At 44.2% G+C, this 18565-nt stretch overlaps 1 protein-coding gene across 2 annotated transcripts in view; it reads left to right on the forward strand.

Moving 5' to 3' along the window:
* The window catches only part of LOC122554904, a 67610-nt gene that overhangs the window by 32423 nt on the left and 16622 nt on the right, over positions 1–18565 (forward strand). For both annotated transcript variants that reach the window (XM_043700294.1, XM_043700293.1), the window contains 5 exons: positions 1981–2013; positions 4720–5031; positions 10339–10374; positions 13868–13966; positions 16845–16872. In XM_043700294.1, the coding sequence (XP_043556229.1) occupies positions 1981–2013; positions 4720–5031; positions 10339–10374; positions 13868–13966; positions 16845–16872 (508 nt within the window). The remainder of the gene's footprint in view (positions 1–1980; positions 2014–4719; positions 5032–10338; positions 10375–13867; positions 13967–16844; positions 16873–18565) is intronic.

The following is an 18565-nucleotide window of genomic DNA, read 5'->3' on the forward strand; positions in this document are numbered from 1 at the left end:
AGCCTTGTCTGATCCTTGCCTCCTCAACCTTAAGTAAGCCTCCTTCTTCCTTTTGACTGGATGTTCCAACATCCCTTGTCACCCAAGGTTCCTTCACCCTACCATCCCTTCCTTTCCTCAGTGTCCAGCACCATCAGCAAATGCTTCCTAAACAACCTCCACATTTCTGTTGTTGCATTTCCCTGAGAATATCTGTTCCCAATTTAGGTGCCCTAGTTCCTGCCTAATAGCATTGTAATTCCCCCTCCCCCAGTTAGATACTTTCCCATACTGTCTGTTCCTATCTCTCTCCATTACTATCATAAAGGTCAGGGAGTTGGGATCACTACCACTGAAATGCACCCACACTGAGAAATCTGACACCTAGCGTCCAATATTGCATCCCCTCTAAACGGCCTATCTACATGCTTGGTCAACTTCTCAAAAAACTCAATGAGGTTTGTGAGACACGACCTGCCCTTGATGAAACCATGCTGACTATCTGCAATCAAATTGTTGCTTGCTAGATGATTATAAATCCTATCTCTTATAATCCTTTCCAAAACTTTTCCTACAACAGACTAAGGCTCACTGGTCTATAATTCCCTGGGTCATAGCTAATGCCCTTCTTGAACAAGGGCACAACATTTGCGATCCTCCAGTCCTCTGGCACTAAACCTGTAGGCAATGATGACTCAAACATCAAGGCCAAAGAATCCAACATCTCCTCTCTAGCTTCCCAGAGAATTCCTCACTGTGTTCGATGTTCACTAGACCTCCAATTAAACCTCCTATGTTCACATCCAAATCATGTTTATAAATTATAAAAAGCAGTGGACCCAGCACTGATCCTTGAGACACACTACTGATCACAGGCCTCCAGTCTGAAAAGCAACCCTCTACCACCATCCTCTGTCTGCTACCTTTGAATCAGTTCTGTATCCAAATGGCTAGTTTTCCCTGTATTCCATGAGATCTAACCTTATTAGCCAGTCTCCCGGGGGAACCTTATTGAATGCCTTACTGAACTCCTTGAACTGAAGGGTCAGTCATGAGAGGACAAAGGTTCAAGGTGAGGGGCAGGAGATTTCGAGGGGATGTGAAGAAACAATTTTCATTCCAGAGGGTGGGGGTGGTCTGCCTGGAAGGTTGGTAGAGGTGAGTTGCCTTATATGGTGCAGAGTTGGAAGAGCTTTAAGTAGCTCAGGGAAAATATCACCAATAATTTCCCCTGATCCATCTATGTCAGCACTACAATCAAGAAAATACACCAATGCCTTCACTTCCTCAGAAGATTAAGGAACTTGCTTGGAATGACTCTTAACAATTTTCATAGTTGCACCATTGGAAGCATCCTATCTGGATGCATCACAGCTTAGTATGTCAACTGCTTTTCCCAAGATTGCAAGAAATTACAGAGAGTTATGAACACAGGCCAGTCCGTCACAAAATCCAGCCTTCTTTCCATTAACTCCCTCTATAGTTCCCGCTACTTTGGAAAACAGCCAACATAATCAAAGACCCCCTCCCATCCCAGTTATACTCTCTCCGATCCTCTCCTGTTGGGGAGAAGACACAAATGCTGAGAACACGTAGCAACAATTTCAAAACCAGCTTCTTCCCCACTGTTAGCAGCCTTATGAGCAGATTCTCATATATTAGAGTTGACCTTTCTCTGCCCCTGCTGGACTTATGTAAAGTGTGATTTGTCCAGTTAGCATGCAAAACAACACTTTTCACTGTAGCTCAGTACATGCGGCAAGAATAAATCAAACCAAATCAAGTGCTTTAAAGCTACCTGAATGAGCATTTGGCATGTCATAACATTTGACGATGTGGGCCAAGTGCTAGTAAATGGGATTAGGGTGCAGGTCATGTGTCTCTCTTGTCAATGTCAACTCGATGGATTATATTGTATGGTTCGGTGATTTTATGATTCTAAGTCATTTTGATTGTGTACACTAACCGTTCATGCATATTGTATCTTCTCTCTCTTTGCAGTCTGTCTACAAGTTCAGATGATCAGGAATGCAGGTTAGTGCTGTCTAGTCATATGTGATTCGAGACCATTAGAAAATACGGACATACAGTTCCTTGAGCCTGCTTCACCATTCAGTTAGACTGTGGGCTGATCCATCATTCCCACACCCACTTTCCTGCCCTATGTTTTTAATGGGATGTGTACATCACCAGGATTTATTGCCCATCTGCAATTATCCCAGAGGGCAGTTTGGTGGTCAAATACATTGCTGCAGGGTCTGTAGTCACATGTAAGCCAGATGGCAGGTTTCCCCTCCCCTAAAGGACATCTGTGGCCCAGATACCACTTTTATTCCGACAATCAACAACAGTCATTGTTAATTCCAGTGTTATTGCATCCAAATGCCACCATCTGCAACAGCTGGGGTTTGAACCCAGGATACCTTGATTCACTTCTGCTCAAGAATCTATCTGCCTCAGCCTTAAATATACACAGGAATGCGGCCCCCAACCCGCGCACATCAATCTCTGTGGCAAGGATTTCCAAAGACTCACAACCCACTGAGAGACAAAATTCGTCCTCATCCCAGTCTTCCATTGGCATCCCTTTATTCTGTGACTGTGCTTAATGCTCCTAGGCACTTCTGTGAGGGGGACACTTCCTCTCAGCATTTATGTATTTCTAATGGAAAATAAAATGGTTAACTGGTTCACCTAAACCTTTCACCAAATGTGAACGAGAACAATTCAATTCAAATGTGGCTTTTGTTTGCGTGCGTGTGTGTGTATTTGCATATGTGCATGCGAATGCGTTTGTATGGGTGTGTGTGTGTACGTGCATGTACATGCCTAGGTGTTAATGTGTGAGTATGTGTGTGTATACGTTGCGAATGTGTGCAGATGAATGCGGGTGTGTATGTAGATGCATGTGGGAGTGTGTGTATGCACGCATATGAATTGAATTGAATTTTGAATTGAATTTATTGTCACGTGTACTGAGGCACAGTGAAAAGCTTTGTCTTGTGAGCAATACATATGTTTGTACGTGTGTGTATGCGTGTGTATGTATGTACATACATGTGCCTTTGTGCATATGTGTACCGTGTGTGTGTGTGTGTGTGTGCATGTGTGTGTGCGTGTGCATGTAGATGGGTGTCCACGTACATGCATATGTGTGTTCACGTGTGTGTGTGTGCAGACATGAGCGCACAGTTTATTCTGGTTCTGGTTTCATCAAGACCAGTCAGTTGACTCTTTGGTAATCATTGTCCTATTCTACAAACAGAGCCAAGAGTGTGGTACTGAAAAAACACAGCAGTCAGGCAGCATCCAGGGAGCAGGCTGTGCTTTTCCAGCACCACTCTCTCAACTCTGATATCTAGCATCTGCAGTCCTCACTTTCTCCGATTCGACAAACACACTGATCCTGAGGGATTGAGGGACCTGAGGATGGGATGGGTGGGGTGCTTAATGGTTAATTTAATCCAACAAATGGTCAAAAGTAAAGGTGAGTAGATTGCCCTATCTAGTTAGCAATTCCTATTATCTTGTTAATGCAAATCAATGATCATCTGACATCCGGTATAGTTCCATTGGAGCATAGTGTGAAACTGGGTGAGTTTGAGTGACATCACTGACGGGTCACCATTTCAAGTACAACAGCTCAGCAGGCAAAGAGGAACTTTGGCAATTTATCCTCCAAATGGCTGCTTCCTCAGGAAGAATGCAACATCTTGATTTGTAAGATAAGATAGCCATATGAACAGAGGACAAGGGTCAGCCAGTTAACCCTTTGATGGCCTGTGCCCTTATTCAATAAAATCATGGCTGATCTCATTTTGATCCCGACTTAACATTCCTGCATGTCCCCTGAGTAATCTTTCCCCTGGGAATCAAGAATTTATCTCCCTCTGCCTCAGCAAAAGATTAAGGCTGTGTGTGTGGATGTGACAGAGTGAGTAAATGATTAACTTGATTTGGTATAGAATCTCTACTGTATGGAACCAGGCCATTTGGCCCATCAAATCCACAATAACCCTCTGAAAACATTCCATCCAGATCCAGCCTATCCCTGTAATCCTACATTTCCCATGGCTAATCCACCTCGCCTGCACATCCCTGGACACTATGGGCAATTTAGCCACCTAAACTGTACATGTCTGGGCTGTGGGAGGGAACCGGAGCACCCGGAAGGCATCGGGAGGAATGCGTCCCTGTGTGACAAGTTTGTGTGTGTGTGTGAGAGAAAGTGAATTTATGTATTACTGTGTATCTCAGTGAGACAGTAATGTCTGTGTGTGTGTGTGTGAGAGAAAGAAAGTGAGTTTGTGTTTTCCCTGTCAGACAAGTTTATGTGTGTGTGTGTGAAAGAGAGAGAAAGTGAATTTGTGTATAACTTTGTATCCCTGTGAGACAGTAATATGTGTGTGTGTGAGAGAGAGAGAGAGAGAAAATGAGTTTGTGTATAACTGTGCATCTCTGTGAGACAGTAATGTGTGCATACCCATACCATGTAGACATACACACACTTAAGTAAGGCAAAGCTGCCATACTTCCCTCACTACAGAGGGAAACAAGACTGAGTGCGGGTTTAGGGAGACATAGGGACAGAAAGTCCTTCACATAACTTCAGCGAACATGAGAATTGTGCCAGCGCCGTTAGCGAATTGACGGCTCTGCTGATTTCTCTCACACCAAGACTGAGTGTGTGAAGCTGTTCTTGTAAGCTGACCTGTTGTCCCACTTTCCCTCCCTCCGAAGGTCAGCGTGAACTGCCGCCACCGATCATCGTGCTGCATTCCCACAATGGCGTCTTTGAGAAAGGTGATTCTGCCCGGATGGAGTGCCGAACACCAGGCTCTTATTCAGGCAGCACAATCTACTTGGTGCGAGACGGTGTGAGTGCGTACATGGACCAGCAGACTGTTCCCAGCAGAGAAGACACGGCGTCCTTTGAGCTGGTCAACCTCACAGTTCAACATCAAGGGGACTATCGATGCTTCTACAGGAGAAAGGAGTCCAATGTTTGGAAGGATTCCAGACTCAGCACTCCAGTCCGGATAACAATCCACGGTAGTGTCCTCCGATAGATAATTAGCCCACAGATCAGAAGTCCACACTTATACGAAATACCAGTTCCCAATCTAAACTTTGGGAAGTCCAGACAGGAATATAACCAGCCCACCTCCCCACTCCCAGCTCAAGTCTAGAGAGAGAATCCTGAAGCACATTTCAGCCTGGATATTGTGTGTTGGCCCATCTCTATTAAAGCTCCTTTCCTGAATTACTTCCAACACTTCCAGTGCTCGTCGAAGGTCATGAGGTTGCCCAACTCAACTACCCTCCCAGGCAGTACATTCCTGACCCCTGCCACACTCTGGGTAGTTTACCCCAAATTCCACTGTAAATTTCCTGCCTTCCACTTTAAAATGATGTTCCCTTTATTTTTGACCTCTGTGTGAAAGGGGAACAGCTGCTTCCTCTTCAGCCTGTCAATGCCCCTCATAATAGAGTCATAGAGTCATAGAAATGTACAGCATGGAAACAGACCCTTCAGTCCAACCCGTCCATGCCGACCAGATATCCCAACCCAATCTAGTCCCACCTGCCAGCACCCGGCCCATATCCCTCCAAACCCTTCCCATTCATATACTCATCCAAATGCCTCTTAAATGTTGCAATTGTACCAGCCTCCACCACTTCCTCTGGCAGCTCATTCCAAACACATAGCACCTTCCTCTAATCTTTTACACCTGGATCAAGTCACCCCTCAACCTTCTCTACTCCAAAGTAAACAGCCCCTGTTGTTTGGAGATGTTGCCTGCAAAGGGATACTTTTTTCCAGGTATTCTTTTTTGTGATATATACAAGGTTGGGAACCAAATCAGATCTTAGTTTATTTAACTCTTTAAGTACCAACACTTAGTATAAAGCATAGATTCATTGCAACATTTACTTCACACTTCATTGAACAACTTCGACTTTAATTCACCACATTTAACTTCGCATTACTGATTTAACCACCATTTATCCCTAACTCTATCTTCAACTTGATAAGTTTGACGTGAATCGAATACATTCCTGGTTCGAGCGGACTGGCCAGCTTTGTTCTCTGGCTCGGTCTCATCTCATCTTCTTTGTTCTCTTTGAAAGTAACTTCAAGCTTCTCAGATGTGGTCTGGCTTCTTCTGAAAAATCCTTTTACTCTGAAAATATGTTCCTTTCCTATAAGGAGTTTTCCACAGGCCTCCAAATAGTTCTAGAGATGTAGAGGAAAGGATAGCAAATATGATTCTCGATAGGAGCGAGAGTGACAGGGTAGTTGTCATGGGGGACTTTAACTTCCCAAATATTGCCTGAGAATACTGTAGTTTGAGTACTTTAGATGAGTCAGTGTTTGTCCAATGTGTGCAGGAGGGTTTCCTGACACACTATGTAGACAGGTCAACAAGGGGTGAGGCCACATTGGGTTTGGTACTGGGTAATGAACCTAGCCAGGTGTTAGATTTGGAGGTAGGTGAGCACTTTGGTGATAGTGATCACAATTCGGTTATGTTTACTTTAGCGATGGAAAGGAATAGGTATATACCACAGGGCAAGAGTTACAGCGGGGGGAAAGGCAATTATGATGCGATTAGGCAAGATTTAGGATACACAGGATGGGAAAGGAAACTGCAGGATATGGACACAATTGAAATGTGGAGCTTATTCAAGGAACAGCTACTGCATGTCCTTGATAAGTATGTACCTGTCAGACAGGGAGGAAGTGGTCGAGCAAGGGAGCCGTAGTTTACTAAAGAAGTTGAATCACTTGTTACGAGGAAGGGGAAGGCTTATGTTAGGATGAGACATGAAGGCTCAGTTAGGGCGCTTGAGAGTTACAAGTTAGCCAGGAAAGACCTAAAGAGAGAGCTAAGAAGAGCCAGGAGGGGACATGAGAAGTTGTGGACAGGTAGGATCAAGGAAAACCCTAAAGCTTTTTTACAGGTAGGTCAGGAATGAAGGAATGACTCGAGAAAGATTTGGGGCAATCAAAGACAGTGGGACGTTGTGGGTGTAGTCAGAGGAAATAGGGGAGGTGCTAAATGAATACTTTTCATCAGTATTCTCACTGGAAAAAGACAATATCGTCGAGGAGAATACTGAGATACAGGCTACTAGACTAGATGGGATTGAGGTTCATAAGGAGGAGGTGTTAACAATTCTGGAAAATGTGAAAATCGATATGTCTCCTGGGCCAGATGGGGTTTATCTTCGGATTCTCTGGGAAGCCAGCGAGGAGATTGTAGAGCCTTTGGCTTTGATCTTTATGTCATCATTGTCTACAGGAATAGTTCCAGAAGGCTGGAGGATAGCAAATGTTGTCCCCTTGTTCAAGAAGGGGAGTAGAGACAACCCTGGTAATTATAGACCAGTGAGACTTACTTGGGTTGTGGGTAAAGTGTTGGAAAAGGTTATAAGAGATTAGATTGATAATCATCCAGAGAGGAATAAGTTGATTAGGGATAGTCAACACGGTTTTGTGAAGGGTAGGTTGTGCTTCACTAACCTTGTTGAGTTCTTTGAGAAGGTGACCAAACAGGAGGATGAGGATAAAGCGGTTGATGTGGTGTATATGGATTTCAGTAAGAGAAGGTTCCCCATGGTAGGCAATTGCAGACAACACAGAGGCATGGGATTGAGGGTGATTTAGCGGTTTGGATCAGAAATTGGCTAGCTAAAAGTGGACAGAGTGTGGTGGGTGATGGGAAATATTCTTCCTGGAGTTCAGTTACTAGTGGGGTACTGCAAGAATCTGTTTTGGGGTCCACTGGTGTTTGTCATTTTTATAAACGACCTGGATGAGGGTGTAGAAGGATGGGTTAGTAAATTTGCAGGTGACACTTCAGTCGGTAGAGCTGTGGATAGTGACGAAGGATGTTATAGGTTAGAGAGAAACATAGATAAATTGCAGGGCTGGACTGAGAGTTGGCAAATGGGGTTTAATGCAGGAAAGTGTGAGGTGATTCACTCTGAAAGGAACAACAGGAATGCAGAGCAGTGGGCTAATGGTAAGATCCTTAGTAGTGTAGATGAGCAGAGAGATCTCAGTGTTCATGAAAGGTTGATAAGGTTGCTAAGAAGGCGTATGGTGTGTTAGCTTTTATTGGTAGAGGGATTGAGTTTCGGAGCCATGAGGTCATGCTGCAGCTGTACAAAACTCTGGTGCGGCCACACCTGGAGTATTGCGTACAGTTCTGGTCACTGCATTACAGGAAGGATGTGGAAGCTTTTGGAAAGGGTTCAGAGGAGATTTACTCGGATGTTGCCTGGTTTGGAGGGAAGGTCTTATGAGGAAAGGCTGAGAGACTTGAGGCTGTTTTCATTAGAGAGAAGAAGAGTGAGAGACGACTTAATTGAGACATATCAGATAATCTGAGGGTGAGATAGGTTGGACAGTGACAGCCTTTTTCCATAGATGGTGACGGCTAGCACGAGAGGACATAGTTTTAAATTGAGGGGTGATAGATATAGGGCAGATGTCAGAGGTAGTTTCTTTACTCAGAGTCGTATGGACGTGGAATGCACTGCCTGCAACAGTAGTAGTCTCACCAATTTTAAGGGCATTTAAATGGTCATTGGATAGAAATATGGATGAGAATGGAATAGTGTAAGTTAGATGGTCTTCAGATTGGTTTCACAGATCAGCTCAACATCGAGGGCCGAAGAGGCTGCACTGTCCTGTAATGTTCTATGTTCTATTTTTTCCTCCGGCACCCAGCCAATGAATTGATCAAATCCTGATTACATTGTTCAATCCCAGCCAATGGAATTTACTAGTAAACGTCTTTCAAATGCTTATGCCAAGCCTTAAACACATTCCATATTCCTTCTAAGATAATAGTGGTGCCAGTATGTTTAGAGACACAATGACACTTACCTTATTTCATCAACACAGGAAACTACAGTCACAACCACTTTTTTGCTGCAATTTTAAAGGAGGTCTGTATTGAAAATTCCCAGCATGCACAATTGCAGCCCCTAACTAGTCTGGTAGCCATTTCTGCTGCTGGCCACCTGACCACAGATAAGTGGAGATAGAGCTCAGAGACAGAGAGATGAAAGGGATGGACAGACATGAAGATAGGAAGCCAGGACAGAAGAGAGGCTGAATATGTGTTCATGAGTTTCTGAGCGGATCAGAGAGTGGATTAGTTGTGCTAAAAATAGTTCATGTCATGTCAGGGACTGGGGTATGTGTCCCCAAGCAAAAGGTAAGATGCTGTTTTAAAGTCAAGACTTATAGAGTCATACAGCATGGAAGCAGACCCTTCAATTCAACCTGTCCATGGTGACCAGGCATTCCAATCTGATCTAGTCCCATTTGCTGGCATTTGGCCCTTATCCCCCTAACCCCTTCATGTCCCCATCCATTTAACTGTTGCAATTGTACCAGCCTCCACCACTTCCTCTGGCAGCTCATTCCATACACGTAGCACCCTCTGCATGGAGAAGTTAACCCTCAGGTCTCTTTCAAATTTTCTCCTCTCATCTTAAACCTATGCCCTCTAGTTTTGTACTTCCTCACCCTAGAAAAAAGACCTTGGCCATTCAATCTATCTATGCCCCTTATGAATTTATAAACCCCTATAAGGCCACTCCTCAGTCTCCAACACTGCAGAGAATAAAACCACAATTTATTCAGGCTGTCTCGATAGCTCAAATGCAACACTTTTGTAAACAATTTCTGAGCCCTCTGAAGTTTAACATCATCTTTTCTCTAGAAGGATGACCAGGATTTGTTCTTCCAGCTTGCTCTGAGCTTCTCAAGAACCCAAGACTCCAAGACTGAAATGTTGGGAGGGAGGTGAAGGATTGGGAAGGGTGGGGGGGTTGGTTGACATGAGGTGGGTTGTTGAAGGAGCACACAAATTGGAATCTTGGGGTCAGTTTTTTACGGATGGGACATAGCTGCTCAGTCCCTGGGGTGTCGCTGTTCCTTGCTCTTTTACCCACTGAGGATCAACAGTGGTGGTGCACATGGTGAGCAGCTCAGAGTGAAATTTGCAGGAAGTGGTGTTCCCATGTATCTGCGGCTCTTTTACACATAAGTGAGCTCTGGCACAGAGGGAAACAATTCAGCCTATCATTCCTAACTCAGTTCTAACCCCTTAGTGCCAATCTCCTGTCTTTACTCCCTTATATTCCTTTCTATCCAAATTCCCACTCAATGTACCTCTCCATTGAACTTGCTTCCACCAGATTTCCAGTCGGCACTTTCCATGTCCTGACTACTCATTGAGTGAAAAGGCTTTATCCTCACTTCCCCCAACTTGCACAACACTCCATATCTTATTCAGTCCGAAATGGTTTTTAATTTTAATCTTTTTTCATTTTCAGATCACTCCTTGGAAAATCAGTCCCCAGGAGCAGCAGGTAAACTGAACATGTCAAAAATGCAAGGATTATTTCGAAGCGAAACAATTTTGTTTTGTGTCTCACCCTTTTCTTATCCTTTGCAGACAAATGAAAGAATCCACATCCATCCTCTGCTTTAGCCTCTACTTAACTGCACTGTCTATGACCTTATGTGTTTCCAAAACTAAGAGATTGCAGATGACCAAGTGCATTTATGATGTCAGTGCAGGAATAGCCCATTCAACTAGCTTCTCAAATCAATGTCGGATCTGTCGCTAATCAGGTTCCTTTTTCTGTCTCTCCCTAGTCTTCATGGATACAATGTTTAGTCAAGTGTATTCTATCTCTTCCTCAGAACGATTTACTGCATTAACTGTTGTTATATACCTCCCTCAAATGCAACCATCGCCCCATACCTGACCCACAGGGAAGATGGTTGTTGTAGTTGGAGGCCTGTCATTCCTTCTGACAAGAAGGTCACTGGATGAAAAGTAGCAGATGGAGTTCAATCTGGATAAAGAACAACGAACAAAGAAACTTTACAGCCCAGGAACAGGCCCTTCGGCCCTCCAAGCCTGAGCCGATCCAAATGTACTGTCTAAACCTGTCAGTCAATTCCTAAGCATTTGTATCCCTCTGCTCCCCACCTACTCATGCAAGTGTCCAGAGGCATCTTAAATGAATCTACCATGCCTGCCTGTATCACCTCTGCTGGCAACGCATTCCAAACACCCACCAACTTCTGTGTGAAGTACTTGCTGCGTGTATTCCCCTTAAACTTTCCATCTCTCACCTTGAAAGCATGACCTCGCATTATTGAATCCTTCACCCTGGGAAAAAACTTGTCTCTATCCACCCTGTCTACACTCTTTATGATTTTGTAAACCTCAATCAGGTCCCCCCTCAATCTCAAGGTCTTGCATTTTGCTCCAATGAATAAGCGTAGGGTTAGACAATTAATGGTAGGGCCTGGGGTTATAGAGTCAGAGAGTCATAGAGATGTACAGCATGGAAACAGACCCTTCGGTCCAACCCGTCCATGCCGACTAGATATCCCAACCCAATCCTCATAATTTTGTAAACCTCTATAAGGTCACCCCTCAGCCTCTGACTCTCCAAGGAAAACAGCCCCAGCCTGTTCAGCCTCTCCCTATAGCTCAAATCCTCCAAAACTCACAACATCCTTGTAAATCTTTTCTGAACCCTTTCAAGTTTCACAACATCTACGTTGTAGAACAGGGGAACGCAGGGGTTCAGGTGCATAATTTTTTAAAGTTTGTGTCACATACAGACAGGATGGTTAAAAAAAGCATTTGGCATGCTTGCCTTCATTGCTTAGTCCTTCGAGTGTAGGAGTTGGGACATTATGTTAGGTAAAAACAATGACTGCAGATGCTGGAAACCAGATTCTGGATTAGTGGTGCTGGAAGAGCACAGCAGTTCAGGCAGCATCCGAGGAGCAGTATGTTATGTTGTTCAGGACATTGGTGAGGCCTCTTCTGGAATACTGTGTCCAGTTCTGATTGCCAAGTTATAGGAAGGATATTATGAAGCTGGAAAGAGTTCAGATGAGATTTACCAGGCTGTTACTGGACATGGAAGGTTTGAGTCGTAAAGAGAGTCTGGATAGGCTTGGACTTTATCACTGGAACATAGGGCATTGAGAGATAACCTGACAGAAGCTTATAAAGTAGTGTGAGGTATAGACTTGATGGTAGTTGTCTTTTCCCCAAGATGGCTCAGTCGTTAACACTGTTGCCTCACAGCGCCAGGGTCGCGTGTTCAATTTCAAATGCGAGCAACTGTCTGTGTGGAGTTTGCACATTTTCCCGGTGTCTGCAGGTGTTTCTTCTGAGTGCTCCGGTTTCTTCCCACAGTCCAAAGACGTGCAGGTTTGGTGGATTGGCCATGCTAATTTGCACATAGTGTTCAGGGATGTGTAGGTTCTGTGTGTTAGTCAGGGAAAATGTAGAGTACTAGGGTAATGGAATGGATTTTGGTTTACTCTTTGGAGGGCCAGTGTGGACTCATTGGGCTAATAGGCCTGTTTCCACAATGTAGGGATTGTATGAATGAATTTCAAGACTAGAGGGCACATGTTTAAGGAAAGAAATTTAAGAAAACAAAAGATGTAAATTTTTTACACAGAGCGTGGATTGCATGTGAAATGAACTTTGTGAGGAAGTGGTGGATGCGGGTACAATTACAATGTTTAAAAGACATTTTGGATGGATACATGAATAGGAAAGGTTTGGAGGGATATGGGCCAGGAGCAGGCAGAGGGGACTAGTTTAGGTTGGGATTGTGATTGGTATGGACTGGTTGGACCGAAGGGTCTGTTTCTATGCTGTATGACTCCATCACTCTATGACTCTGAGTTCCTCAGAGTAGTGTCCTAGGCCGAACCATCTTCAGCTGCTTCATCAATGACCTTCCCTCTGTCATAAGGTCAGAGGTGGGGATGTTTGCTGATGATTACACAATATTCAGCAGCATTCGTGACTCCTCAGATACTGAAGCAGTCCATATATAAATGCAACAAGATCTGAACAATCTCCAGGCTTGGCCTGACAATTACCAAGTAACATCTCTAATAAAAGAGAATCTAGCCTTCATCCCTTCACATTCAAAGGTGTTATCATCACTGAATCTGCCCACTATCAGTATCCTTGGGGTTACCATTGAGAGAGAATATAGCCATCACCCCTTGAACATTCAATGGTGTTATCATGACTAAACTGCTTCACAATCAACATCCTGGGGGTTACTATTGACCAGAAACTCAACTGGACTCATTACAAAGTACATTGGCTATAAGGGCAGGTCAGAATCTGAGAATCCTGCAGTAAGTAACTCACCTTCTGACTCCCCACCAAAGCCTGTCCGTCATCGACAAGACATGGAATATTCCCCACTTTCCTGGACGAGTGCAGTCCCAACAATACTCGAACTCCACACCATCCAGCACAAAGCAGCTCCTGCTCGATTGTCACCACATCCATAAACATCCATACCCTCCACCACTGACACTGAGTATCAGCAGGGTTTACCATCTACAAGATGCACTGCAGAAATTCACCAAAGATCCCCAGACAACACCTTGCAAACCCACAACTACTTCCATCTAGAAGGACAACAGCAGCAGATATATTGGAACATCACCCCCCTGCAGGTTCCCCTCCTAACCATACGCCATCCTGACTTGGAAATATCTCAGCTGTTCCTTCAGTGTCACTGGGTCAAAATCCTGAAATTCCCTCCTCATAGCATGTGGACATTCAAGAAGGCAGCTTACCACCACCTTCTCAACAGGGCAACTCGGGATAAGTTAATAAACATCCAACATCACATGAGGCAATTGTAAGAAGATTGTTATTTGACAGTGACTGCCAGATGTAATCAACAATTTCAAATTTAATTTATAGCTCTGTCTCTTGCAATACAATGTGCTAACATTGCCTAGCTGGTGTCCTGTTATTTCATTAACGATGCATTTTCTCAATGCTATTAGTGTTCAGGAATGTCTGGGCACAAGTTGGCATGGTTGTAGGAGGAGTTGTGTTGATCCTCATTGTAATCGCAATGCTGTGGTACATCTGCAAAAAGAGAGGTGAGTACAATCATACTAAGATCAACTTTACTGAGCACAATCATTGCAATTAATAACATTGCCAAACAACATTACTGTGCTACTAAGGCATTCCTCATGGAAAACACATGGGAACATAGCATCCTCCTGAAATCCTTGTAGTATTCAGGGCAGGTTTGTTAAGTCACTACGATGTTGTGGAAATGAATGTATTTAATTACAGATGCCAAGTGAGTAATAACATAGTTGCTACAAAACAAAATTCTGTTAAAACAGACTGTACAGACAAAACTCAGCCAGTTTTTCAATCAGCTGTTTCCCCATGACATAACACAGAGCATTACAGCGTAGTACAGGCTCTGTGGCCCTCGATGTTGTACCGATCTGTAAAACCAATCTGAAGTCCATCTGTCCTACTCTATTCCATTAAAGTTGGCGAGTCTACTACTGTTGCAGGCAGTGTGTTCCATGCCCTACTACTGTCTGAGTAAAGAAACTACCTCTGACATCTGTCCTATATCTATCACCCCTCAATTTAAAGCTATGTCCCCTCATGCTAGCCATCACCATCCGAGGAAAAAGGCTCTCAATGTCCACCCTATCTAAACTTCTGATTATCTTATATACCTCAATTAAGTCACATCTCAACCTTCTTGTACAGCTGCAACATGACCTTATGGCTCCAAAACTCAATCCCAGTACCAATAAAAGCTAACACTCCATATGCCTTCTATCAACTTGGGTGGCAACTTTCAGGGATCTGTGTACATGGACACTGAGGTCTCTCTGCTCATCCACACTACCAAGAATCTTACCATTAGCCCAGTATTCTTTATTCCTGTTGGTTCTTCCCAAGTGAATCACCTCACACTTTTCTGCATTGACCTCCATTTGCCACCTCTCAGCCAAGCTCTGCGGCTTAACTATGTCCCTCTGTAGAATGCAACAGCCTTTAGCACTATCCACAACTCCACCGACCTTAGTATCATCTGCAAATTTACTAACCCATCCTTCTACGGCCTCATCTAAGTCATTTATAAAAATGACAAACAGCAGTGGCCCCTACACAGATGGCATTAATTCCTTCCATGACGTTGAACTGTCCAGATAATGTTGACATTTTTAAGGGTTTATACATTCTGAATGCAGTCCAGCTGCTTTTGTACTCATTATATTTTTAGAAAAGAAATCCAAAAGGATGTAATAACACTGGGAGAAGGTGTAGAGGGATGATGTTACCTTGGGCACTGGAGAGTTTCAGTGACAGAGAGAAGTTGGACAGTCTCTTAGAGGAGAAGAGATTGACAGGGTGACATGATTGAAATGTATGAAGTAATGAGTGGCATAGGAAAGGGTGGGCCTGAAGAAACTTCTCTTTGATCAATGGCCAGGGTTGGGGGGATGGGGGAGCATAGATTGAAGGCAAGGGCAGGAGGTTCAGGAAAAACGTTTTCATCCAGAGGGTGGCGAGAAATCTGGAATTCACTGCCTGGAAGGGTGGAAGAGGCAGAAACCCTTACACACTGAAGAAGTGTTTAGATGTGCACTTGCAATGGCTCTGGGGCCAAGGACTGAGAAAATGGGATTAGAGAACAGTGAGGTGGCTGATTTTGATCAGCACAGAGTTGACATTACTTTATGAAGCCATGTCTCTCTATGACTCTCTGTATCTCTCCCGTCTCTGTATGACTCTATATGTCTCTCCATGACTCTGTTTCTCTCTATCTCTCTGTGTAGCTCTGTATGTCTCTATGAAACTGCTTCAGTATCTATGAAAATCTCTCTATCACTCTTTAACTGTGACTTTCTATCACTTTCAATAACTCTCTATGTCTTTATAATTCACTGTTACTAAATAATTCTCTATGACTCTATCTCTCTATCTATCACTCCCTACCACTATTTGTATGACTCTCTATGACACTATATCACACTCTATGACTTTCTCTATCATTCTTAATCACTCTCTATCATCCTCCATCACTTTATGATACTTCATTACTCTCTATAACTCTCTAGGGCTTTCTCTGACTGTTATTCTGCTGTATCTCTCTCCATCTCTCTCTATGACTCTCAGTCACTCTCTATGACTCTATTACCCTCTGTGACTCTCAGACTTTCTAACTCTCTATAATGTGATTTCAAATGGACTCCTTTATATTAAACTGACCATGAAGAATCGCAAACGCCGAAGGATTCTAAAGTTAAAGGGGTAAGAATAAAAGGGAACCTGAGGGGCAACTTTTAGAAAAAGGACAGCATGGTGGCTCAGTTGGTTAGCGCTGCTGTCTCACAGCACCAGGGTCCTGGGTTCAATTCTCACCTCCGGCAACCGTCTGTGTGGAGTTTGCATGTTCTCCCCGTGTCTGCGTGGGTTTCCTCCCACAACCCAAAGATGTGCAGGTCAGGTGGATTGGCCATGCTAAACAGCCCTTAGTCTCAGGTGCATTAGTCAGAGGGAGATGGGTATGGGTGGATTGATCTTCGGAGGGTCGGTGTGGACTGGTTGGACCGAATGGCCTTGTTGTAGGCAATCTAATCAAATCTAAGGACATTTGTGGGCAGAATCATCCTTCAGAAATTCACCATCTCTTGCTCAGAGTCAGTGAGATTCAGAGCACTGCAAAAGGCCCTTCAACCCATCAAATCTGTGCTGGTCAAAGACAACCACCTCATTATTTGCTAATCCTATTACCCAACACTTGGCCCATGGCCTTGGAATCACACGTTCATATCGAAATCCTTTTTCAATATGATGAGGGTTTCTACTTCTCCCAGCCCTTACAGGCAGAGACTTCCAGATACACCACCGACCTCTGGGTGGGAAGGTTTCTTCAGAATTGAAGAGTGTGTTATTTCACATTTGCACTAACCCTGCTACCAACTTCCTATCTTGCAGCCAAATCCCAGAGGAGACACAATGCAAGGTAAGAAACATTTACTTGTATTACGAAAAGCACAAGCTGCTGACTTGACCTTTGCCAACATACGTGTCTGGGAATTTCAGGGTGTGGAATTGTCTTTGAAATCTGAAATCAGGGGAGGTGGATGGATTTTATTTAGTTCCGGATTTTATTGCATACAGAAAGCTCTTCGTTTGATATTGAAATCTCAAGCAATCGGAAGTGACATTTCAAAAGTAAAGTGCACATTTTCATAAACGCGTACGTTCTCGATTAGAGGGCGGCAAAGCTATATGTATCATAAGCTTTCAAATGTTAAAAGCTTACAGATAGGACAGGATCTAGTTGAAAGTCGAAACCATGTCTCAGATGCCAAAGAATATTTGTCCTCTCTGCCATTGTGTTAGTTGACAGCCTGAAACATAAGCAATCAAAGGGAGGTTAACACCATGTGTGGCCTGTTTCCTGCAGCTTTTGGAATTTGCTCCTTCCTCCCATCATAAAAGAGCAGGAGGAAGCCATTCAGCCCCTCAGGAGTCTGTTCTCCCATTCCATACAATTGTGGCTGATCCCACCTCTGCCTCAACTTCACTTTCCTGCCCCAGCTCCCTTTAACCTGTCACTGATTTTTAAAACAATCTGCCTGTCTCCACCTTTAATTCATTCAACACCTCAACATCCACCACAATCGGTGGGGAAGGTTGGGGGAGGAGGTGATTTTCCCACAGATTCACATCCACACCCCTTTTGAGAGAAATTGTTCCTGCTCACCTCTGTTTTCGATCTGTCCCACCTCTCTAATCCTGAAATGATTACCTTTAGTTCTACATTGCCCCACAAGAGATAATATCCTCTACCAACTACTTTGTCAATTTCCCCCCCCATCATCACCTCCCTTTAGCATCTTTTGTCCCTCAATTAGATATCATCTCATTCTTATAAACACCAGAGAGTACAAGTCAAAACTGATCAATGTTGGATTCTTCGGTCAAATTTGTCCATGCCGACCAGATATCATAAATTAATCTAGTTCCATTTGCCAGCATTTGGCTCATATCTCTCTCAACCCTTTTTATTCACGAGGTAGCGCTGATACAGTCATTGATGTAGCGGAGGAAAAGATGGGGCGTGGTGCCAATGTAGCTGCGGAAGAGGACCAATTCCAATACCGAACAACCCAGATGGCCTCCTTCTTCAAAGACCGCAATTTCCCCTCAGACGTGGTTGACAATGCTCTCTACCGCATCTCCTCCACTTCCCACTCCTCCGCCCTTGAACCCCATTCCTCCAATCGCCACCAGGACAGAACCCCACTGGTCCTCAACTACCACCCCACCAACCTCCAGACACATCGGATCATCCTTCATCATTTCCGCCACCTCCAGACTCCAACACCAAGCATATATATCCCTCCCCTCCCCCATCAGCATTCCAGAAGGACCACTCCTGCCGTGACGCCCTCATCAGGTCCACACCCCCAACCGGCCCAACCTCCACTCATGGACCTTCCCCTGCAACCGCAAGAAATGCAGAACTTGCGCCCACACCTCCCCTCTCACTTCCCTCCAAGGCCCCAAGGGATCCTTCCATATCCGTCACAAATTCACCTGCACCTCCACACACACCATCTATTGCATCCGCTGCACCTGATTTGGCCTCCTCTACATTGGGGAGACAGGCCGTCTACTTGCGGAATGTTTCAGAGAACACCTCTGGG

This window comes from Chiloscyllium plagiosum, chromosome 12 (assembly GCF_004010195.1).
Source record: "Chiloscyllium plagiosum isolate BGI_BamShark_2017 chromosome 12, ASM401019v2, whole genome shotgun sequence".
NCBI lineage: Eukaryota > Metazoa > Chordata > Chondrichthyes > Orectolobiformes > Hemiscylliidae > Chiloscyllium > Chiloscyllium plagiosum.